The sequence below is a fragment of the Tauraco erythrolophus genome, chromosome Z (genome assembly GCF_009769465.1).
Source record: "Tauraco erythrolophus isolate bTauEry1 chromosome Z, bTauEry1.pri, whole genome shotgun sequence".
Classification (NCBI taxonomy): domain Eukaryota; kingdom Metazoa; phylum Chordata; class Aves; order Musophagiformes; family Musophagidae; genus Tauraco; species Tauraco erythrolophus.
In genome coordinates, this window is record NC_141496.1 from 51,732,136 (window position 1) to 51,756,646 (window position 24,511).

General features: G+C 35.1%; 1 protein-coding gene across 9 annotated transcripts in view; it reads left to right on the plus strand.

The window, feature by feature from the left end:
- AP3S1 (adaptor related protein complex 3 subunit sigma 1) overlaps positions 1-21,530 on the plus strand; it is a 35,120-nt gene extending 13,590 nt beyond the window's left edge. For 3 of the 9 annotated variants that reach the window (XM_086628782.1, XM_086628784.1, XM_086628790.1), the window contains 3 exons: positions 1,307-1,378; positions 11,241-11,348; positions 20,225-21,530. In XM_086628782.1, coding sequence (XP_086484908.1) covers positions 1,307-1,378; positions 11,241-11,348; positions 20,225-20,353 — 309 coding nt within the window. In that variant the 3' untranslated portion in view covers positions 20,354-21,530. Of the gene's footprint in view, positions 1-1,306; positions 1,379-11,240; positions 11,365-14,353; positions 14,468-16,101; positions 16,117-20,204 lie in introns of those variants that run through there. The other 6 variants (XM_086628783.1, XM_086628786.1, XM_086628787.1 and 3 more) reach the window with 6 other exon arrangements.
- The last annotated feature ends 2,981 nt before the right edge of the window (positions 21,531-24,511 follow it).

Here is a 24,511-nt window from a genome sequence, read left to right on the forward strand (position 1 = left end):
GACTAAGATGGGATTAAAAAACTCTGTTGCAAAGAGAGAGAATGAAAACCAGGTGTTTAACTTCTTCTGAATAGCTGCTGTAGGGTTTGAGTTTAGAATTGGGAAAAAAAAAATATAGAGGGACAATAAATAATATTAAACACATATTGTGACAAAATGGTCTTGAAATATGGTAAACTGAGATAAGAATTTCCCACAAATTGCGGCTTATTTACTAGTCATTAATTATCTGTAAATTGTGACAGAAATTTTGAGGACCCTAAGCTCTCAAACTCAAGCATATGTTTAACTTAGGGGGTCTTGACACATCTCATTTAAGTCAGTATTTATTCCCTTGAATAAAGGGAACTGTGCGTATGCCTCTCGAAGACTGGAGTCTTTGTCAGCACCTACCACAAGCACATGGTGATTGGCATTCAGGAGCTTCAGGATAGCAAGTACAGCCATCTTCTATCTTCTCATTATCTGGCCTAACTGAGGGCTGGGATGATCTTGGTGTACCAAAACTGGCTAGCATGAGTACCAAGGAATCTGTTACGGAAGTACCCATAGCAGGATAACATACAGTCCGTATCTGGTAGAGGTCATCCGTGGATGGACTTCAGCAGCTGCTTGGATTTTTCTGCTTTGTGCACTTCCATTCTAGGCTCAGGGAGGGGTTATTTGCCTGGATACAAACTGCTAGACTCTTCTAAACTTACGTAGTGGTACGCCTGGCAGGATCAGCAGGTGTGATGTTGCGACAGCTGCCTTTTTTCATTGGTCCATCCTGAATTCAGCAGGTCTAAGCCAGGTGGAAGCTGTTTCTGGAAGCTTTAATGCTGATAAACTTGCATGATGCTGACAGTTTGCTTTGCTGTTGTGTCTCTGTGTGGCAAAGTTAACAGCAGTGAGGTTAAGCGGGAGGTGCCTGCAATGTAGTAATTGTTAAAAATAACAATAATAGTGAAAAAAACTAGCTGATTTTTGCTTAATAATTTGGTTCTAATGAATTGAGGTCTCATGACTTTGAATCACAGCTGAGAAAATTGTAGCATAGAATATGTTAATGTTTTTTCAAGTGTTTAAAACTGTTTGACTTTTAGCAGAGTTGCAACATAAACTTTCTTGTGCATAAGATTTTGCCCTGTACAGATAACATACTGTTGACCTAATAATGTTAACCACATAATTTCTGTAGATGCTTTTAATGCCTTAAAATCTGCCCAGTGTTTATTTTCGATATTTGCTTTTGTTAAACCTCACATTTAATGGAACTGTTGAGTTTCTGTTAAAGCTTGACCTTGCTTTTTTTTCCTCTTTGCAGGTATTTGTGGAAACACTAGACAAATGTTTTGAAAATGTCTGTGAACTGGATTTGATTTTTCATGTAGACAAGGTACTGTGATAAGCTCCTGTAATATTTCTTGTCAAGTAAAATGTTTGCTTCAACTGATACTTGGTGTTGAACTCTGCAGTGATTCTACTTTTTATTGTCAGTGAAATCTAGACAGTTTCTATCAACATTATTTTTAAGACTTGAAAGCTGTGGTGGAACATGTCTTTCTGAGGAAAAATAAAATAGTGTGGGAGATTTGCATAGTGTTATTGCACATATAATTGTCAAATTGGAGACATCTGAATATTCTCAGAGTAGGACTTACGTTCAAGAAATAATTTGTTCTATTTTGTTTATGGTTAGGTGTTACATTACTCAGAACTGAAATGGTTACAGGATTTTCCAGTTGAAGCTGGCAGTTGCCTTTCAAATGCTATGATTATATAATTTAAACTGTGTGGATCTTTCTCTTCTAACTCTCAAACAGACATTGTGGGTTTTTTCAAACGTTTAGAAGGAATCTTGCTAAATATTCCCAGCTATCAAGAATAAGTGTTTTATTTGTTAATCTAGTTTTGAGAAATGCTATTACTATAGTAATCTTTCATTTAAAAGGACATTGGCACCTCTTGGTGTAATACCTAAAATGCCAATAATTGAATACACAGAAATTATTCCTTCACTTGCGTTTTGTGCCTACTCTTGCTTTCTGTGCAGTCACCTTTCCACATATGTGAACATCTTTTTACATCAGCAGCAAAATACGTGAATGGAAAATAAGACAAAAATCACTAGAAATAGTAACAAAAATTAAGTATCTGAAATAACCGTTTGGAACTGACTCAGCTTGTGTTAAAACATGGAAATTCTTCTGGAAGAAACACTTGTACTTTGACTGGGCAAATGCAAATGACCTTGAGTAGGTGTTTGAACTCATACCGTGCTCATGACAAGTCATTAGGATTTCTAGCCTGGCTGGAATATGTTGGCTGTTTCCAAAATGGTGGATTAAAGTACAAAAGAATTTATAAGTGGTTTGTATGTTGGCTTCTGAGCTTAAAGAACCCAAATACTGCAGTCGTTTTGTGGCAAGGAGTTTGATGTTTATCTTTAGTTGCAAATACTTTGGCTGCTGTGCAGTCCAAGCTGTTGCTCTGTAGCATGTTTCATTCAGTAGCATTACTTAAGTAGTCTTTTATGCTTTATAGAAGAAACATCTTTCTATTAAAATGGAGAGAGCTTAGGTACTTCAAAGTATTGATACTGAGAATTTCCTGTTATCAGATAGATAACAAATGATTATAGAGATGGAGATCTAAACAATAGAGTATTCAAGAATGTTAACGAGTGGAAAACTAATCACTTTGAACTCAGAAAACTAATCACTTTGAGTTAAGAATGGACCATATCGAACTTAGGTGGTAACCAGAACTGGTTAACCATTAGAATCGAGATAAAGGACACCTGGACTCTTCCTTAGGGCGCATATTCCAAAAGAAAGTTCAACCAAAGAACATTTCAAGAACGACCACCAGAGGGTCCCGAAGATCCCAAAAGACCCTCGCATGGGTTATTAGAGTGCAAGTATTGCAATTAGTTCTTGGACATGAGATAAATAGGATTATTCTTGGAAATCTAATACATATATATACAACTGACTTAAATAAACTTCACTAACTTCAACCAAAGGTTGAAGACACGTTCTGAAGAATTATCTCCGACGTCTCCAGTGCTGCAATAAAGAAAGCCTGCCTTCAGAAACTTCAAAATGAGTCTTAGATGGTTTTTCTCTGCCAACTTTTACAGTATCAGTATTACATTTCTTGAAGAATGTTATACTTTGTATTGGATATGAGATATTTTATTTTTGAAAACTATTTGTCAAAGGGAAGCTGAAATTTAAGAGTTTCATTTGATTTACTAAAAAAACTGTATGTGAATCCCTTTAAATGTTTAGCCTAGAATTTTCAAACTGAGGAAAATGTGAACCCTAAATACTAATCAGATGTTTTAGCAAAAGTAACCCGTTTCCAAAATAAAAGATCAGTGAAACCTTGAGTTAAAAAAGTTTTGAACATGGCATTAACTAGTGTGGTGATTTTTAACTTGAGCATCAGTCGGCAAAAGCATACAATACAGAAAGCTGAACTTCTGCAGTAACGCAAGGCTACTACCACCAGTACAGTAGCATTAATTGTGCAGTTGTGACTAATCTCATGTCATCTCCATTCTTTCTTTTCGTTTCCCCCCAATGTAGTTTGTTTGTGAGACTTACTTTATACCATAACATAGAATCAAAACATTTGATTCGGTACAGTTGAAGTTCATTAGTATTCTTGCAGATCTGTGAGGCAAAAAATAGGATGATGTATGTGTCTGTGAGAATGAAATTACAGCGTTAAATTCTCCTTAAACTGCTGATAAGGTCATCTTGTCAAGAAGCAAAATGCATTGAGTGTTCTGAGTTAGAACACTTTAACTTTCTCTTGTCAGGTACTTGTGGCCTGACTTGCTAATAGATTTCAAGTATGCAATAGGGGAAAAGAGGTGGATGTTTGGTGTATGCAAAGTCTTAGTTATAGTGGATACTTACATGTGGGAGCTGTTTGAGGTGAAACACTTCAAGTATTTGTATTTTGAGTGGTCTGGTGTTGAGAAACTGAGGATTGACTAATTGATTTGGATGAGAGTTGATCTGTGTCTTTATTTCTTGATGGAGTTGTGGAAGGTGACTTTCTTCCAATACTCCTGCTAGAACTGCCTAAAACACAAGAAATACTTTCTTGTAAAAAGTGATGTAGCATAGAAAAGAGTTAAATTATGTAATCTCAACAGCTGTTGACTTTAGTAGCATTTCATGAGGCATTTCTATAAGGAAACATTTACCTTCATCAGGCAGCTATCATTGTACAGGACCCAGTGATGGCTTACAGTAATCTGGAGCCAAGAGAGATGCTTATTCAAGAAGAGTATTAGTATAGGACTAGAAATTAATTTAAGGAATGCAAAATAGGTGGGAATGGGGTGGTGTTTCTTAGATGCTGTAGGCAGATAAGGACTTGGAATGTCGGGGAGTGTAGTTGTATAGGAGAGAATTGGGCTTCTCTTTCACAGATCAGCTGTATTAAAAACAAACAAACAAGCTTGTGATAGCTGGAGCAAAATGTTTTCCAGAGGAGGAGGTTTTTTTCAGTCCTATAATGATTCTTGCACTAAGTCCAGGAAGATAATGCCTTCTGATGGAAGAGATGTCATAGAGAGCTGTCATAAGCATCTTTTACAACTAAAATACTGGAATACATTCAGTTCAGAATGTAAGGAAATACTTTCATTTTTCCACAAATTTTTGGCACCTATTTAAATATCCCTGGGAGTATCATGATCTCTTCCAGAAGTTTATTATCTGACCAGAACAGCAAACCCTCCAGAATCAGATTGCAGCTTGAAGTCAGGAGAATGTGTTTGCCAGATCTTCCTGGGAGAGCTTTTTCTTGATGCATTCCTTCTCCACGTTTGTTAAAGCATGCATTCATGCTTTTAGACAGCGCATGGAATAGAAGTAGGAAGCATTCTTGAGTTTTGTAAAAACACCTCAAAATTAATATTACAAAATGGCAATATCAGAATTTGAAAAGTTGACATTCTCTTGATCTCTTTTAGAATATTAACGTAAGAGATGTGTTCCATGTGTCTTCAGTCTTTCACTTAAATGCTATTTTGAATACACTGTTGAAGAGGATTTTGTACTTCATTGCAGCTTAATGCTTTTTTAATTCAGATTTTTTTTTTGTTTCTTTAGGAAAACAATTAGTGAAATTTTTAATTCGAAAAGTAGAGAAAATAATGTGTATTTGTTAATGTAAGATGTATTAGCAATGAAAAAGAAATAGTTTAAATTAAAAATTAAATATTAAAATGTATGTCTTGCCACTGCTCATATCTGGGCAAAGTTTTGCTAGTACTGTTTTATTCTTATAGGATATTTAACAGAAAAGAGCAAATGGATTATAATATTTACATAATATTATTGGACGTAGTCGTGATTTCGTTTCATTACAGGTTAGCAAGTAAAATTAATTGCATCTGTTATTTAGAAAATCATCCCTTTAGAAGAAAAATGGGGCAAGGGGAAAAAACAATTAAGCTACTCTGTCAGTCCGTGCTTTATAAACGTTTTTAAATACTGCGTGTTAAACTTGCGTATTGTGTACTAAAAGTAGGAAAAAAATACAGAGAAAGGTAAGAAGCATGATCTAAGGTGTGGAACAGCTTTCATGGAAGAAGTAGTTGAATATTCAAGATACTGGAGGCAGAGAAGTAAGACATATATAAAAAAAGATGTTGAAGGGCCTGAAGAAAATGAACAACTGTGTTTCTCAGAAATAACAAACAATGGGATATCAGATAAAATTTCAGGAAGTAAGTCCGAAACAAAGAAAATGAGTTGGGTTTTTTTTGATTTATAATTGGATTATGGAATGCCATTGTCCCGTTTTGCATAGATACCAAGAATATTTTAAATAGGTTCAAAAGTGATTATACGTATCAACCAAAGGAAAAATCTGACAGGGGCTGTAAAAGACAATAATATAGCAAGAAATAGCGCACAGTCTGTTTCAGGAATCCTTAAGTTGGAGATATTTGGAAGCAGAGATTTTATATCACCATAAGTAATATTAAGATTTCTTGCATAATTTTTTAAAATGTCAGCTGGTGAATTTTTGAAACCAGACAGTGAACTAGGTGGACTTTGCATTAAAGTTTTTTAAGCATGCTTGAGCATAAGTAGAAATTTTAACTTTCATGTTTTTTAAAGCAACTTGCATGACAGAAAGGTAAAGGTTGCAATGTGCATCTTCTGTAACGTGAAACACTGAACATGCAATACTGAAACTGCTGTTCTGTGCAGTTATGGCATCAGTGCAACAGCTGGCCAGAAATCTGAAGTTTGCCTCCTGACCTTTTTCACTTGCAGACACTGCTCCCCTGTTACTTATTTCTTAATCTGTAGCTTACTGGCATGTTGCAGACTTCTTTCAGAATTTAGATCAAGGGAATTGATGCGCGGGTGAGATGCATTCTTTTAACCTGTAAATCAAATTCTTTCTCTTGGTATTGGGCAGTGGTTGCCTTAATTTTGTTGTTGCGGTTGGACTACAACCTTACTCTCATAATTAGTGATCTGTGTGCTCGAGAAGCCTTTTTTAATTCTTTTTAGTTTATAACGTAGTAAAACAGTTCAGTTTCTTTATTCTTAGAATGATAGAATAATTTACACTGGAAGGGACCTCTGGAGACCATGCGATCTAGCTCCTCTGTTCAACCTTGGCCACTTCTTGAATTTATATGTCTCTGTGTTATACAAAATGCATCAGATGTGTCATACCATAGAGTTGTTCTCTGAACTGTTGGACGTAATGTACACTTACTGTAGAGACCTTGCACCACTACTGTTTCAAGGTGATGTTTCCAACTGAACCTCTTACTGACATCTATTAAACCATATCTCTGCATCTTCTAACAGGTTAGAAAAAAAAACAACAAACCAAACCCAACCAACCAACAAAAGCCCCCCCCCCAAAAAAAAAAAAGCTCTTTTCAATCCAAGGAATAACAGAGAACATTAATATGAATGATGCTGGGACACCTGTATAACTGCCTCTGATCCTTCCACAGTTGTTCTTTAAAGCATTTACTACATTTGAGAAGTAGTCAGTGTTAGTATGTTCCTAAGCAGTTTCATAATCTGGCTTTTATGAGGTTGGCTGATGCAAAACTATTGTATTTGGAAATGCAATGAATTAAGCTTTCCTAATTTCATAGATATGTATACATGATTTTTTTTTTTTCTTTAGTGTTTGTGTATGTATATGTGTACATATACAGACACTTTTGGTACACTTAATATTACGAGCATGTGCATTGCATTTAAATTGGCCCTAATTCTCTGCATCTAGCTTTTTCCAGAAATTTGGATTTCCTGCCTATAATGGATAGAGCAAGTTTCTGGCTCTGAAGCATTCCTTTTTTTTAGTGAAGCTCTCTCCATATCATGAAGTACTGTATTTTTACCATAAAATTGTAAGATAATTGAATTATAAACCTTGGGAGGTGCCTGGTGCAAGATGTTGCTCCCAGCAGGGTCAGTTGTGGACTCAGACCAGGCTGTTTAGGGAGGGGGGGGAGCCTGCACAGCCCCTGGGCAGCCTGTGCCACTCCTCGCCTGTCCTTCTGGGGAAAGGTTTCCTTACAGCCAGTCTCAGTCTCTCCTGTCCCTTGCCCTCCTGCCATGTCCTGCTGAGAAGAGCCCAGCTCCCTGAGAGCCCCTTGTAGGCACTGCGGCGGCTGTTAGGTGCCCTCAAGCCTGGTCTTGTCCAGGCTGAACCAGCCCTGGTGCTCCAGCATCTCTGCTCAGGACAAATGCATTAGTCCAAACCATTTTGATGGCCCTCTGCTGAACTCCCAATTTATTCATGTCTTTCTTGCACTTGTTGACTGCAAACTGGACACAGTGTTCTATGCGTAGTCTAATACATTATATATTTATCATGTCAGTAACACTAGAGGAAAGAACAATCTCGGTTTTGAGTTGTGTTGGCAGGACTATAATTGCTTACCTTTACGTATTAGCAGGGAAAAATAGCTACCAAAACTGACATAACTTAATTACATTTCTTTTTAAATGCACCTTGTAATTTATTTCAGAGAAACCAGGACGCTTGTGAAAAGCTAATCAAATGCTCAATCTCTTCAGTCATTTTGGTGTACGTTTCATATGGAGGGCAGCCTGTGATCTTAGAGCTTTATCATTCTCAGTATTTTATATCAGTAACCTCTTCGAAAGAGCTTACCTAGATTACCTAAGAAAAGAGGATAGTGGGGTTTTTTTGGTTGCTTGTTTTTTTTCTTTTGTAAAAACATCACCTTTTTTTTTTTTTTGTAATACAAATGAATAATCTGGAAAGGTGAAGACCTGCTTTTTTACTTTCCTTTATTCTGTCCTGCTAGACTTCCACAGCTTGTTCTGTGAAGTTCTCCGCTGAGTAAGAGCGAAGTAAGCAGGAACTTACTTAGATGTCATTTCTTGCCTCTTAAGTGAGAAACGTATATTAATTATTCCTATACTGTAAAAGAACAGGTAAGATCTAGAAGTTAACCAAAGATTTCAAGAATGTTATGAGGAAATTGAATTAAATTCCTTTTCTTCTCCAGGATATAGTCTGAAATTTAGTCTCTCATGTACTTATCAATGCAGTTTTGGGTATCCTCCACAAATTAAAATATATTCTTCAACAATTGAAATACTCTTTTGACCTTAAAATGAATAGTTTCTGAATTTGGGGACTATTAGTTGAGGCTAAAGTTACAGCTGGAATTTCTTCCTTGACATCACTAACTCTGCCAAAAAGAGCAAAATGAAAAATACTACCTTAAAATCTGGGGATGATGACTGCAGTTGTTGTTTGGGAGCCAGGTGCATTTTTAGAAAGAAAATAAAATCCGAATCTACAGAAGCAAGTATTTGTACTGTTATGCTGCATTTTTATTGAGAGATGGAAAAGAATCACTTCGTAGTGAACTCTCAGATCAGAGAAGACAAGTCAGAAAATTTTCCACTTATTTAGGGAGACATGACTTATTAGTCTTTCCGTAAGTCTGTGTAATGCCCATTCAGGAACTAGAAAGGAAAAAAATCCTAAATTTCATTGCATGTCAAAATACTTGCTTAGTAAATTCATAATAAAGTAAAATATAACCCTAATTGCCAGATAAATACTGCATTATGAAGACTTTTGTATTTTTTTGGGTTTTGGTGTGTATGCATATTGTAATAGTTAGTCTTTCTGTTTTCTGAGGAGAATCCCACATGGCTTAAAAGTTGTGGAGTAGTCAAGAAGACTGGATAAACCTTGCAAAAGCTTAATAACATCACTGATCTGGGCATGGAGATTGATTGTGATTGAAGCTGAAAACCTATCTACTTACAAAACATATTTGTTTTACCATCTCCTCTCTAAGGAATTATCACACTTAAAATTGTGTTGATTAGCTGAACTCTGATTTTGTAACATCTTTAGCCAGACCTCTTTAAAGTGTCAGTCTCTATGGCCATCACCAGTGGTAGAGATGTGTTGACTTCTAAATGCTGTTAGTGGTTACTGTTAACTTTTTGATTAAAAACCATGCCATTCTTTTCTCTATTTTAATATTCTTTTTTTAAGAACAGTTTCCATATTAACATCTTTGATATTTTCTTTTTGATACTAATAACATCTTAAGTCAACTTTTTACATCATCAACTTACGTTATCAAGCCTTCCATATGAGTAAAATGGAGAATTCCCTGATAAATCGGTATTTTTTCAGTTGATTCTACTGAATACATTTTATCTTTCATCAAGTGTCTGTGAAATAATTCTTTGCAAATTTGTAACCAAATGCAAATTTATGTAAGCTTTTTGGTTATAGTATTTCAGGTAGCCTATACAATATATTTACAAATTCCTATTTGTGTACAGCTATAAACCGTTTCTTATGCATTGAGAGAAAGTTAGTTTTCAGCAAAAAGAAATAAATTTTTGTGGCATCTTTCAATGCATTTGTATTGTCAGTAGAGTAGATTAATGTTAGATTACTATGTTTTTTTCTGACTGAGATGCTATAAAGCTTTTAAATTCACCTAATAACAAGCCAGGAGAATTAATTCTTTGGCACCGCTTTTATATTACGTTTTTTAGCTTGGTGTGTTATGAGGAACATACATATGCCAGGAGTAATAGAGTGACTCAGTAAGGATTGTTAATCTTTCTCGTAAGTATTTCATTCTTAAAGCTATACTCAGCAGCAGTAGGCAGAGGAAGAGCTGTTCTCATCCTCTCTAAGCACATTCATTTTAATTTTCCACTGAAATATACTAATGATTTATCAGGGAGACAACTCTTCAGTTTTGTTCGTGAGATACGGCACAAAAACAGGAAGTGTGGTGGTTTTTGGTATACTGCTTGTAACTCATATGTCGAATTGCTTGATTTAGAGGCTTCCTTCTGTCCTTGATCCACAGGGAAATTGCAAGGATATCTAAAATAATAACAGAATTATACTTTGAGGTATCACATTGTACAATATGTTTATTTTAAAAAAGTAATAAAATGTTCCTTATTTTCAGAATTATACTGGGATTAAAATACTATGCATTACATATTAACTCTGGATTTTTACTAGAAAGTATGTGGAAGCATGCCTTTTTAAAAAAAATAGTCTTCAGATAAAGTGCGAATAGAGACACTCAAGCGGAGAATCATGAACCAGGGCTCACATCCCCAAGTCAGGGTTGCAGGGAAGAGGGGTTTTAGACGTATGCATTTCATTAATGTAACCCCAGCTGGTTTACATAGTCCTTCAGTTTGAGTCCTAGCTGTCAGTCTTAGTCCTAGATGATGAAGACTCCCTGTTTATGGTGTAGCTCAGGTATGTTCTACTTCTAAGCTTAGACTGGTACCACTGGTGAGTGAGCATCAGGATGTAGCCCAAAGTAATTTTTACACATCTATTTGTGAGCAATTTGTTTAATCTTATAGGACCTGTTCCTTAGAGGTGTTACTGCTATTGATGCTAATTAGAACTCTTGTCCGTAGTCCTTGGATAGAAAACAGATACTGAAAGAAGGATGAATGTGAAAGTTTCTGCTAGTATTGATAAGCAAAGTGGCATAGCTGATGAGTTTGTAGTAGAACTATAAGCAAACAAGATACTGCAGAAATGAACATCAAAAGCTTTGCTCCCAAATGGTTTAAAAGAAGTTACTAACATTAATTAAATGACTTGCAGAGTATATGTGTTCCTGTATTGATTAACTAGATATCATCTGTCCAGGTGCATGTAGGACATTTCGCATTTTGAAATTTTCTTTTGGTTTTTTTTAGGTCCATAATATACTGGCCGAAATGGTCATGGGTGGAATGGTTTTGGAGACCAACATGAATGAAATTGTCACTCAGATTGATGCTCAGAATAAACTGGAGAAATCAGAGGTAAGAGTGATGCACTGTGTAGTTCCTAAACTAAAAACATAGTTGTAGTAAATGCATGTTACATAATGCTGTTTGTCCTTCAGTAGGAGACTATATACAGCTGCTTGCTTATAACACTAAAAATTAACAAAATAGCGTTAGGTTAGTAGGTTGTATCTTTCTTCATAAGTAATAGTTGTTTAGAGTTGCTGCTGATTAGTTTTTGCTATTTGTATCTAATAGCATTGTGTGCCATTGCTATTGGATACTTCTGTAATTCTCTGAAATTTCTCTTGCGGAAAGCATATTATTTCCAGTGTATTTTTATTATGCTGGACTAGTGGCTATAACACTTAAATGAAATTAGAGAAAGAACCAAAATGTGTATACAAAGACTATATGCTAGTATGTTTCTAGCACCGGAAATAAATAGCAGTGTATTCAGTGTCACAGTAATATTGTAACAAAAAATAATAAGTTATACTGAAATGGACTAGATCGAATTTAAAGCCCAGTTTTAGACCCTTTAAAGTAAATACCAATTCTGCCGCTTTGGTAATCTGAACATTTGGTCTTCGGTTCAGTAGATTCCAGTGGGAAAATGATACTGTGCATATGCCCATGAGGGTCTGAGTGAGGGATACTCTCATGAGTTATGGGAATCCCTTTCAATTCAGCAGTTGTTGAATTTATGTTTAGGAGATAAATTTAGACTAAGAAAGGATTTTAAAGTTACTTTAGCTATGACACAGAATGTTACTGTTCCTTTAACATCACCAGACATGCCTTGTAAGCCAAAATACTGCTAGTACATCTTAGCTAAGTCTGTGATTGACTCTTATTGATGAGAGTAATTCCACAGAAGAACACATCATCTGATTTTTGAAGCATAGTGTTCAAATTTCTAAACAAACCTTTGCTTGATTTGGAGGCTGTTTCTGAAGGCGAAGTCAGCTGAGTGGATTGGAGTATTGCAGGTGGCGTAAATATGAACTAAATAACATTTTAGGAGAAGACCCAGAGAACTTCCCAGTTTTCACTTAAGTGCAACAAAAAGAGAAATTAATTCTTCATTTTTTGTGGTACAATGTATACTGTTCTACTAATTCTGCAATCTCACGCTGCATCTCCTCAAGTCTTTTAATACATTTAATTGTCTGTTTTGTACAACTTCCAAACTGTATCCAAGAATACAACAACATTGTGCGAAAAACAGGGAAAAGTTAGATATGATACGATACAGTGCATAGCAATATACATCCAGAAGGATTGTACTGTAGATTATGAAGATATCCAAAATGTTAATTTTAAGATTTTTCTCAAACTCAGAATCAGCCATTGGTCACAGAGGTGAATATTTGGAATTATTCTTATAGATTTTTACTATATTTTAATAACCTCTTTATACATGTATTTTTATTTGATGGAAAAGTAACATAGTGTCCCAAAAACTGAACTTACTGAACAGCTTATGTTCTACCAGGTACTATGCGCATATCAATTTTACCTAAAAGCATTTAATTAAGATATTTATTCGTAATTATGTGAATTCTGTTACCAAATCAACTGTAGACCAGTTTCTGACCAGTCATCTGAAACACCTCAATTCAGTGCAGCCAGCTGCAATACTTGATGTTTTCCATTACTCATCAGTAAGTCATTCTTTCTTTTATGCTGCTTTTAGTATAAAAATAGGTGATAGAAGATAGGAAAAAAACATGTAGAACTGATAGCATATGCAAGGCATATAGCAACTTTTTCCTTTACATTCAGCAATGAATTATAGAAGGTAAAGAAGTAGCAGTGATAAAACACTTGGTGACTGGGATGGAGTAGAACATTTCACAGTCTGCTCACCGCAATTGCATTATTTATATTTTTTTGTTAGTTCAGTGACTGTTTCTTTTCAAATTTAACAGTTACTGTAATGCTGAGATACTTCACAATACGTGGTAACTGTTTCTTCAGATCGTTAATCATGTGTTTAGTGTATATCCACAGAAATTTCCTGATTGCTATTTCTTTTCCTTTTGTCTTTTTGATCAAGATTGTAGATCTTTCAACATGTCTTTCCTGAACATGTATTTTCAAGATATATGCAAATCCAGTTCATGTAAATAAAAATCAGTAATAACTTAATAACATTTTTGAATGCTGGTCACTAAGAAATCAAAACTAGTGGATCTTCTTAGTTTTCTTTAATTAAAAATAAATGATCGTTTTCAAATGTATAAATTGTTATTGGTATAGTCTGTAGTTCATAGGACCGCCACCTATGCCACAGCACTCTCCGTTTGGCTTGTTATACCTCCATCATAGTTCTTGCATCCATAAAACAGCTGCTTTAAGGTTAAATTCCCTTTCCTTTTATAACTGAAATGATGAAGATTATAAAATTGTAATTGAGCAACGTTTTCAGAAATACTTTAAATTTTGTATTGTGCCCACCTGGATTCTCGTAATATGAAAAGTTTAGCCATTTGATGTCAGGTATTTGTTCAGCTATGTGTTAGGTTTCTAAACAGGCTTTCAGTTAGAATTTATTGAAAAAGATTGAATGTGTTGATCAAATTCACAAATATTTGAGCAAAGTTACCAACTCAAATAATTTGTTAATGCTTTCAAAAGAGATTAACTATTTAAATCACTATGAGGGACTCCCTAGCTTTGATTTCTGATTCAGCTCTTAACATTGCTTGGATGGGCTACGAAGGAAATTCTATTTCTACCCTGAGAAATGTTATCTTTAATGCATTTCCCTACCTTTCAGTTTAGTGTTTATCTGTGAATGGATTTCTGGTCAATCCTCATAAAGTCAAAGGATCATTGTGGTTAAGGGAGGGATTTTTTGGGAGAGGGGACATTGGGATTTTATCCAGAGCCTCTGGAAGTAATGTAGATAAACCTGGGCTACCTCTTCTCTATTTGGAGTGTTCAACTGCGTGTGATTTAGACTTTTAAGTTGGACCTCATTTTTTCCGAACCTCCTGATCTTTTCTAGCTCTTTCCATTCTTCTCTCTTACAGACCTTTATCTTTCAGTCTCCCAGACAGGACAGGTAGACAAAGGTATTGCTGACTTTTAGAAAAAATATACTTTTAACAAAAAGGGAAAGCAAAATGATGTCAAAGACCATAAATTATGTAGGCCAGACTCAAAAATTATGTGTAAAAATACCCATACTAGTCCTTGTAGCCTACTTTTTGTGCTAGTTTCTTCTTGTAGTTCCCTCATCTTTTTATTGGCTATAGTGTATTTTACTAGCTTTCCATTGACATCATATTTTTTTTTATTTCTCTTTCTGCATTTTGGAATTTAACTTTTCTTTGTATCATTGTTTAAATAACAAATATGAATTTGTATAAATATTAACAAAAAACCTTACAAAACTAATCTGAATAAAAATGGAACACACAGATAAAATATGATACAATGATGTAATAGAAATACCTTCCTTATTGGGAGAATTTTGTACCTGGTAATCTAAAATAGGTAGTGTGAACTCTTTTGCTTCACCATTTAGTATTTCCAAGTGAAAACAAAGTTCTTTTACCTGCTTGCAGAGAGAAGTTTCAGAATAAGTTTCAGGTGAATAAAACTTTTAAAACCTACCAAAATGAAGAAACCAACAAACTCAGTTTTATTCTGTGTGTATAAAACTATTCATCAATCCAATTTGTAACGGTGATGTAGAAATAACACAGTTATCTTTCAACCTTAAGTGTATGAAACATAAAATGAGAAGGGCTGTCAGCATTGCCCTTGCAATCTGAATCACTGGATTTTGCTTTAAGATATCTCGTAACTGCAGTCACTGGACATGAATATTAACAAGGAACTAAAAAAGGAGGAGGAAAATGTATGTTTGAAGTCAGTTTATGGTCATTGTCCCCCATCATTTGCTGTTTGAAACATTTAGTTCAGCTCAACAGTTTGAATGTCAATGTTAATTGCAGTACTTCAAAATTCATTTCCACTCATTTTAAGTATCTGTATACTCAAACTGCAGGTATTTTAAATAGCTGGAATCTTAAGCAGATGAAGTTTATTTAATTTATTAATAGCTTTGCTCTTTACTTTCTAAATTATCTTTCTAGGATAAAGTAATATAGTACCTTTAAGATTTAATAAATATAATTCTATAATTGGATGTACTAGCATTTGTAAAGCATTAACTAAAAATGGTTTTGGGTAGTATGAAACATTTTACCTAAATTTAAAGTATGCAACAGCATATGAAGAAAATCAATCAAATGACCTTTCTCTGCCTAGTATGTCAACACCTGTAATATATGATCTGTATTTCCTTGTAACAGTAGGGAGTTTGATTTCAGATTCATTTGTTGTGTTGTTTTTTGTTTTTTTTTTATTTGTGCAAAGCTACTTTTCTTTTTCTCTGTTCTGCTCACACATGTTCTGTTTTCATTTTTGGGTCTGGCAATGAAAAACAAACAAACAAATAATTAATCATTCCCATCCATTACTCTCTTTGTGATTCAAGTGCTTAAAATTTCTAAGAGTACGTCTTAAGTCTTCTTATCTGTTTGGCCTCATTTTGATATACTTGCAGACTTCATTTTGTTTTTTCTCTGATTATGTTCATTTATTTAACTTCATAAGCAGGGGACATGATCATTCCTTTATATTATGTATTGCATCCTTTCATGATTTCATAACCCTGCTGCTTTGAAGTCATACTTGTTCTGGAAAGAAGCACTGGTATGAAACACCAGCAGCGGAGAGGTCCTAGTACCTCTGAAATATCTGGAAAAAGGTGGCTTATTTTGCAAAGCGTTAGCCTTCATTATTTTGTTTTCCAGTAGGCTGTATATTTTTATGTTCATTTTAGTGATAGCTAGCTCTGTGTAGAGTTGTTTGGGATGGTGGTTTAAGTATTTTTAAAAATATGTATTTGTATATGCATATTGACTACATTTGTGATGTGTAATACTTTTTCCAAATCTTAATTTCTTTTTAAAGAGTAAAACAATGTTTCTGGGATCACTTTCATATAAAGTTATCAGTGGGACATTATGAGAAAGGATGATGATAAGAATGAAGAAAAGTGATTCCTATAGTGATAAATAATGACCTAAGTAAACAACTCATGTATCTCACTTGATAAACTAGGACCAGTAGAATAAAAGTTCTGTTATTAAATATGTCTATTTCAGTCTTTAGAACAGAATTATTGTTTTGCATATGTGGCATTGCTCTTTCACTCTGGAATTGTATGAACATGTTTACAAGCATTTTTTGCGGTAACCGAACCTAAAATTTGAATATAAAGCATTCCAACATTAACGCACAACCTTCAATAACAAATAAAATTGGAAATGCAAAGCAGCTGTGGCAAAAATATGGTGTATTGGCTTACTGTAATACCAGCTGAATGCAATTCGTACTGTATTTCAGAAATTTCATTAATATGCCTTAAGAAGTTTCATTTTCACTTGCTTAAGTCATTTGCTTGCTGTGACAGACAATTCATCGTTCACTGCATGTTTAAAGCTTGCTACGTGTTTTCTTTTTTTTTCAAGTGAAACAGTTTTTTCTTTGCACCTCACCAACTTACCTGCTGAATTATTTGATAAAAAAGGCAGTTGAAACATGGGCAGTTCAATGTTACAGTGATGGCTCTTTTGATCAGGTACCTCTATAAAACTGCATAAACGCACACTGGGATGGACACACTTCTTGTAGTACCTTTGTGTTTGTAAATACAGTTCACTTTCTGTAAGAGAAATGATAAATAAATGGAAGGACTGCATACTACAGTTCACTGTTTGACACGTTAAATAGGAGTGCTAAGGCATTCGGATATAATAGCATTTGACATAATGTATTAGTTACCCAGTTTGGAGTTGAAGTACTTTTCAGTCATTTTATCCGTTAGACACTTTTTATGAACTGTTTGCTCTTTCTTAGAAGTACTGTATAACTGTATTGTGCTTGATAGGGTCAACATTAATTGTGATACATAACATTCAGCTACTCATTATGTACACGTTGAATTACAAACCCACTTAATGTAGAGAATTACAGGAGAAGAGAATGTGATAGTTTGAAAAATCTCTGCTCCGGCATATGATAGTGAAAGACAATCTCGCTGGCAAAAAAAGAGGTAATCTGAAATTCATAGTACTTTTGTCAGAGATCTTCACTGCTCCTGATCCAGAGTGGTCCTCATGAAATGTGGCTGTTGGAAGTCGTGACTGCATAGGGGGGTGGAAGGGCAATGATCATGTCAATCGTGGTGTTTTAAATAATTCTCAATTGTGTCTCCATTGTATCCTATGCCATTGGGGCGGGAGGCAGGGACTGTAAGTCTGTGTAAAGAGCATAGTTGCAGGTAGGTAAAAATAATGACCAGTTACACTAAATCTTATTTGTCCATTAAGAATAATTAACTTTCATTAAATTAGGGTAAGGAATCTCCATCCTAGTCACCTAGAAGGCATCTCTCTTTTGAATTGCCAGCCATGCCTGTTTGTGTGGACCATGTCCATCACTTAACAATATTTTTCTGGTTTCCCATTGTTTCAGTTACAAATTGTATAATTCATTGCTTTTGTTACTCTTTTATTAGTGTTTTCATCTTCTCTATGGAAAACAGTTTACATTGTCCCACTGTTGGTTTTGCTTAAAGAATATTTCTTCAGTTAGTGAATATAGAATTTAAAGGATAGAACCAAATAAAAAGGAAATGCATTTATTGTTTTATCTGATAAAACTTCAATGGTAGTTATCTCTTGATTTCAATTTAGTATTTCCAGGTTCTTAAATATGAAAGGACAGTGTCAAGTAGCTTCTTATCTTCTGCGCTGTTTTTCCATAAGTAGCAAGAAATTGCAGCGTCTGATACTGCTCCTTGAAGATATTGCAGATTCAGGGATACAGATTTTGGATACTTGCATTTCTTAAGGCTACTAATGTTAAGTCCAGATTTTCCGCTGCATGAAGACGTTGAAATTGAAACAGCCTCTGAAGTGAATGACCTGATAGACTTGGTGATGTTAAGGGAAACCAAGAAAAAGGAGGCTTTGAAAATACTTTTTTGCACCTTTTTAATTTTACTCAGTCTGTACTTCTGAGAACTGATAATATGGCTTAAGTCAGGGCCAAAGTGAGACCAAATTATTTGGTTGCATTAGAGAGTTAAGATTTCCCGAGATTTCTTCTCTACCCTCACATGCCTTTCTCAATTTTGGCATGTCTCATATGTGAGTGTTTGGCAGGGAGAATGTTATAACAGATGACGCATGGCTTCCTGGTCTCTGTTCTGGCACCGAGAATCTTCCTGTGACTAAAATCTAGGGATTTATGATGCTTTAGCCTTTCCACATGATATAAAAGGGTTAGTTCAAAATCAGAAAATTAATCGATTTTGACTATGGGTTATGTTTTTGGAGGGATGAGGAGAACAGTAGGTAGGATTTTAAGTGGAAATTTTACATTCATTTCTTAGAGTAATAAAAGGGGAAAAATATTTTATTGGACAGCCTTCAAAAACTTGTGGTGTTATCTGAGTATATGAGGTGTCTGTCTCCTTTTGTGCAATAGTGCATGTGGACACCGTGGAAGTCAGGTATACTCATCAGTCTAATTATACTCTGTAATTGCAATGAATTTCAGTGAAAATCAAGAATCTGAAATGGTGTCTTTTTCCGCAAATAACAGCTTTATTTTTAAAATCTTCCAGGCTTTTTTTGTTTCCCAGCAAGCACAAAAAATGATTTCTACACTTTTGTGGCGAGCCTGATGTAAAATCACACAGTTAATTCTAAATACACATAGAGAATCTGAACTTTTAGGAGAAACATTTCCGTTCTTAAAATAAATAGTACCTTTTTTATCCAGCTTCAAATACAGTAACAACTTAATTATTGGTCTTTTTTTAATAGTCCTTAAAATAACAGTCCTTCTTTGAAGAGCTGTTCTTCAGAAGCAATAGGGAAAGGTCATGTTCTGTATGTCTTCAGACCTCGAGCAGTAAATCATCTTTGTTAGCATTTGAGTAGTATACCCTAGTGTGTAAACTTGGCAGTTACTTTAGATAAAAGGCAGAACTGAATGGAACTCAGTAATGAACTTACTCTATATTGTACTCATATTTATGCAGAAAGGCTCTGACTTTAAATGGAGGGAGACTACGTACAGTAGAGGACTTTAATACAAAATAGGTACTTAAATGTTTAATTTGACATAACCCAGTTATTACATAATGTTCCAGTGTGCCTGTGGGCTGCAGATAAGTTAGCATGTAATTAGATACTCTGAGATAACAGATTACTCCAGTTGGTCTATGGAAATGATCTCTCTGCATGCTCTTTATCACCCACAAATGCAAGGTGTTTATCCTTTTCTTTTTAGGCTAAGCCACTTGAAATACTTGATATATATATATATATATATATATGTGTATATATATATATTCATTTAGATAAGTAATATGGTTCAGGGGACATTCATAACTTGTTACTTTGAGGTTATGTGTTCGGAACCTGTAGCCAATGTTAGTCAACTATGAACCATGTGAACTTTTAGAATAGGTAAGAGACAAAGAAAGCACGTTGGACTTTAAATATCTTAAGATTGTCTGTTCTATAACCTACACATTACACATGCTTGGATAAGCCTCCTATTCCTCCCTGCATACTTTTCCATCAAGTTGACATTACATGTTTTACCATATAAAAAGGAATGTGTGAACTGTTTTCTCTTTCTGGTTTAATATTTCCAAATAACCCATTTCATTCCAAACACAATTACCATCTGGTCTTTCTAATTGTGTAACCATGGAAATACTTGAAAAGTTAGTTGTCTGTGTATATTGCTAGTGAATCTTCTTATGACCAACTTTGCCTGACTTGCATTTTTCCTCACTTTATACACAGGCTGGTTTAGCAGGAGCTCCAGCCCGGGCTGTTTCAGCTGTAAAGAATATGAATCTTCCAGAGATCCCAAGAAATATTAATATTGGTGACATCAGTATAAAAGTGCCAAACCTGCCCTCTTTTAAATAACATGGCTACTCCAGGTAAAACCAAGAAAGAAATGTAACAGAGATTTACTGCATAATTGTTTACTAAATAAACAACATGTCTAACTTGTACTATTTGGATAAAACTCAAGGTACTGTATAGACATAATTTGAAAAATCAGTGTGTGGAGTTGAATGTTGCTTTTGTCTTGTTTGTGAAATTAAAGGAAATGGGTAGTTCCCCTGTGATTCCTAAATTACATTCCTATGCCCTTGTAAGGCATATCACCGTGTCTCGGCTGCTGCAGTATTTTGAGAAAGTATTTAAGATGTTCTTTACTTTGTATAACCTACAATGCTGAGTTTTTTTGTATATTCACTAAGGTCTATTAGTGCATTCCTTAACTACTCCTGCTGTTTGTCATGATTATTTAAGACTTAAGTGCAAATGTTGCATGAAAACATTAAACTCTTGTTTTCTTTAAATAAAATTGTAACAAACTGGACTTCTAAATAGCTGTTTGTCTGAAATCTGCTCTTTGCAATAAATCATGTTATTTCCTATTCATGGAGCCAATCGACTGTATATATATATAAGTACTGTTGTAGCAAGCATTAACGTTGTAGTTTGATCTCTGAAGGAATTATACAGGGGTATTGTGTTGAACGTATTGGCTATTCAGATTCTTCACAAAAGCTGTTCATTGCTATTCTGAAGGAAAAGCTGCCTTTACTGAAGATGTGATGACTTCTGTTAATATACAGATATTGAGAAGATACACAGTCTGATAGACTTTCCCTGATGTTCTGACTTTGTTTTGGGAAAAAGGGTCTCTGCAGTTGCTGTGTGGGTTGGGAGAAGTACAGAATGGGCTGAGGAGATCAGGCAGCTCAGAACTGTAAATGTGAGTGTATCAGGTAATGTGATAAAGAATGGCACCCTGGAAAGATAAACAAGGATACTTAAATAGGGCCACTGTGTCTGGTGACGTTTGTGATTCTCTACTTCAAGAATTAAATTTATGAGATATTTAGTATTGTCAAGACCTCAGAAAATCTTAAGTGCTATCAGCTCTGTGTAAGTTGCTCAGCTCTTAAACTCTTCCATGATTTAAAAGAAATAAAGGGGGGTAGTGATTGTTTTTTATAATATACTCTTAAGCTCTACCTGATGTACAAGTCTCTATAAATTAATAATAAAAATATCATTGGGATATTTAAGAATTTCTGTGAGGTTTTCTTCTGCAAAACCCAATGCAGTTATTACTACATATGAAAATACAATACTATTGTGTCAAGGATAACACATTTCAGGACTAGTCTGAGAGGGTCCTGTGTTACTTCAGAAATTTGGATTTGATGTAAACCAAGCGTTCTTTTCCTTTGAGTTGAATGTTAAGACATACCCCATAGGATAAACTTGGAATCACATCACATTCTCTGTTTCATCTGTCATAACTATCATTGGTGCCTTTTGAGAGCGTTTGAGAGAGAAAAAGGGAAAGATAAATTACTTCTGAAGCAGAAAATCTGATCCAATCCGAGGAATTTTAATGTATTTCTCAAGGAAGAAAAAAGAAACTTTGTGTTTATTGTTTGTATTACATTTAATAAGCATCAAATAACACTATTTTATAAATGCTGTTGAAAACATAATTGCCCTCTTCGTATCTGTTCAAAACTAAAACCAATCAGAGAAAGATGGGATACTCGATTAATAGAGATGGTGGAAATGATATTTACTCTTGACCTTCTAGGACTTCCCTTGCGTTGCAGATATTCAGAGGCTTTCCACAATGCTTATCTGCTTATATTCATCACCCTCATGAGAACTATGTGCCTTTTGAATTCTTTCTCCTATTTCACCAATGTCCCCTTAACTGCTGCTTAGGATTTGAAATGGAAATAAGCTGCGGGCCGTAAATGATAAAGCTCTTGATGATAAATTTAAATGTTTTTAATGCTTCCTAACGACAAAAAAAACCCAACCTTTAACACATATAGATGTGTGTGTATATATATAACATCAGTGTTTTGCACTAGCTGTTGTTAAAAAGAAGAGGTCATCTTGAATCATGCTTTAGCTGCAGAAGTCAGGCAACTAATTTGCAATACTTCATCTCTATAGGACTTGCCTTTTAGGTGATGCTCATCAGGATGCCAGCATGTGTAAATGAATCACTGAAAGCCGTTTTTCCTAACTCTAGGCTTTTTTTGGAACTGTAGATGAAATATTATTAAACAGTAGCTGAGACTCTTTGGTACTTAAGGTGTCTGAGACAACACCTCATGTTGGTTTCCCACATTAGGTTTAATTTCCTATTCAGTTCAATTTCTCTGCCAGTGAAATTCTCTGGGAAGAAACCTTTTCATGTGGTCCTAGCAATTTAACTGTAGTATTATCCGTACTACTTTTAGGTAGTCCTTGATAAATCATGCACAGATACAATTTTAAGGCGACTGTGTAACATTAGTAATTTGAATTAGTAATTAAGCCTTCATGATGTCTTAACTAATCTCTTTTTCCTATATTTCCCCTCACCTTCTGTTTTTCTATTGTCAGAAAGTCCCTATATCACTAATAGTTACTTGTCTCAATATTCTGCAAGTTAAGTATTTCCCACATTTCTTGTATTCTGAATGCAGAATGAAGTGCCCTCAGAAAGCAAGCTTGAGACTTGGGTGTAGTGGCTGTTCAGATCGCTTGTCTCCAAACTGTGACTATCTCTGTCATTATGAATTACGCTTTTCAAATTCAGAGGTATTTATTGTAAAACTTAGTAATAGGGGGAGAGAAGTTTAACTCGAATTAGCCTGTGAGAGCAACTACTAGTTCTGGCGAGTAGTTTTTTTGTCTTTGAGAAGAAAAATTCTTTGCTGGGGTACATATTCCCTCTCAATTATTGAGATGAAAGATGTTAGAAGCATTTTCCTTTTAGAAGCCATAGACTGAGTAGACAGATGATTTTCTGCCTTCTTGCAAGATGGATTCTTCTAAACAAATGGAAGAAAGGCAGAAAGGATAAAAGTTCCGCAGAGTGAGTGGGCATTCCCAACATAGACTTCAAACAGAGCAGCTAGCAGAGGCAGGGGCAGTGAGTACTGCTAATTTTTTTTTTTTTTTTTCCTTGAAGAGAAGTATCTCATGTTGGAATCAGCTGAGAGTGCTGTCTGCAGTATTGACTGCATGGGACAGTACAGGTATTGTGTCAATGCATTCCCAGCGCGTTCCCCTCTGGCTTGAACAGTGAAGCACTGCTTTGAATTCCCAAAATATATATTTTGGGAAGAGGGAATATTTTGCAACATAACAAGTGTATACAAAATTCCCCTTCTTAAACAGATACTGCTGCTTTGATTTATTCTGCTTGACAGGAATGGGTGGAGGAAAGTGTCACTTGTTGCAAGGGAGAAAGAGGTTTAAGCCAGAAACTCAATCTGGCGCTGCCTTCCTGTGAGCATATTTTAACCTTTTCTTTCTAGTAGCACATTCCAGTAAATGCTAAAACACTAAAATAAATGCTAAAGTTAGTCCTAAATTTTACTTAGGCCTATGCAGATAGCCAAATGGGAACTTGCTGATGTTCAAAGTGTTACCTCATAAAGCTCCTTGATAATGAATTACAGTGTATACAGGGCATAAATTACTGAAGGAACTGGAAATCAAAATGTCACAAATTAAATCATTGTTTATAACTCTTAAAGAAAAACAGAGCCTAAGTCTTGCACAAAATATATTTCTCAACTTCTGCACAGAGTATTCATAATTTTACTAGGAGCAAGGAAAGGAGTCAAGTACTGCCAAAACTGACAAAATGTAAAAGTTTATTTCATAAAAAAAAAAATCTTTTGTATTTTTACTTTTATGACTATCACAGCAAATTGTAGATCTCCCTTCCTCTCTTCATTTAAGGAAATCACAGAACCATAGAATGGTGTGGGTTGGAAGAGACCTTAAAGATCATCTAGTTCCAACCCCCCTGCTACCGGCAGGGACGCCTTCCACTACAAGACGTTGCTCAAAGCCTCATCCGACCTGGCTTTGGACACTTCCAGGGATGCGGCAGCCACAGCTCCTCTGGGCCACCTGTTCCAGTGCCTCACCACCCTCAGAGTGAAGAATTTCTTCCTTAGATTTAATGAAAATCTACCCTCTATCAGTTTAAAGCCGTTTCCCTTTAACACTACATGCCCTTGTAAA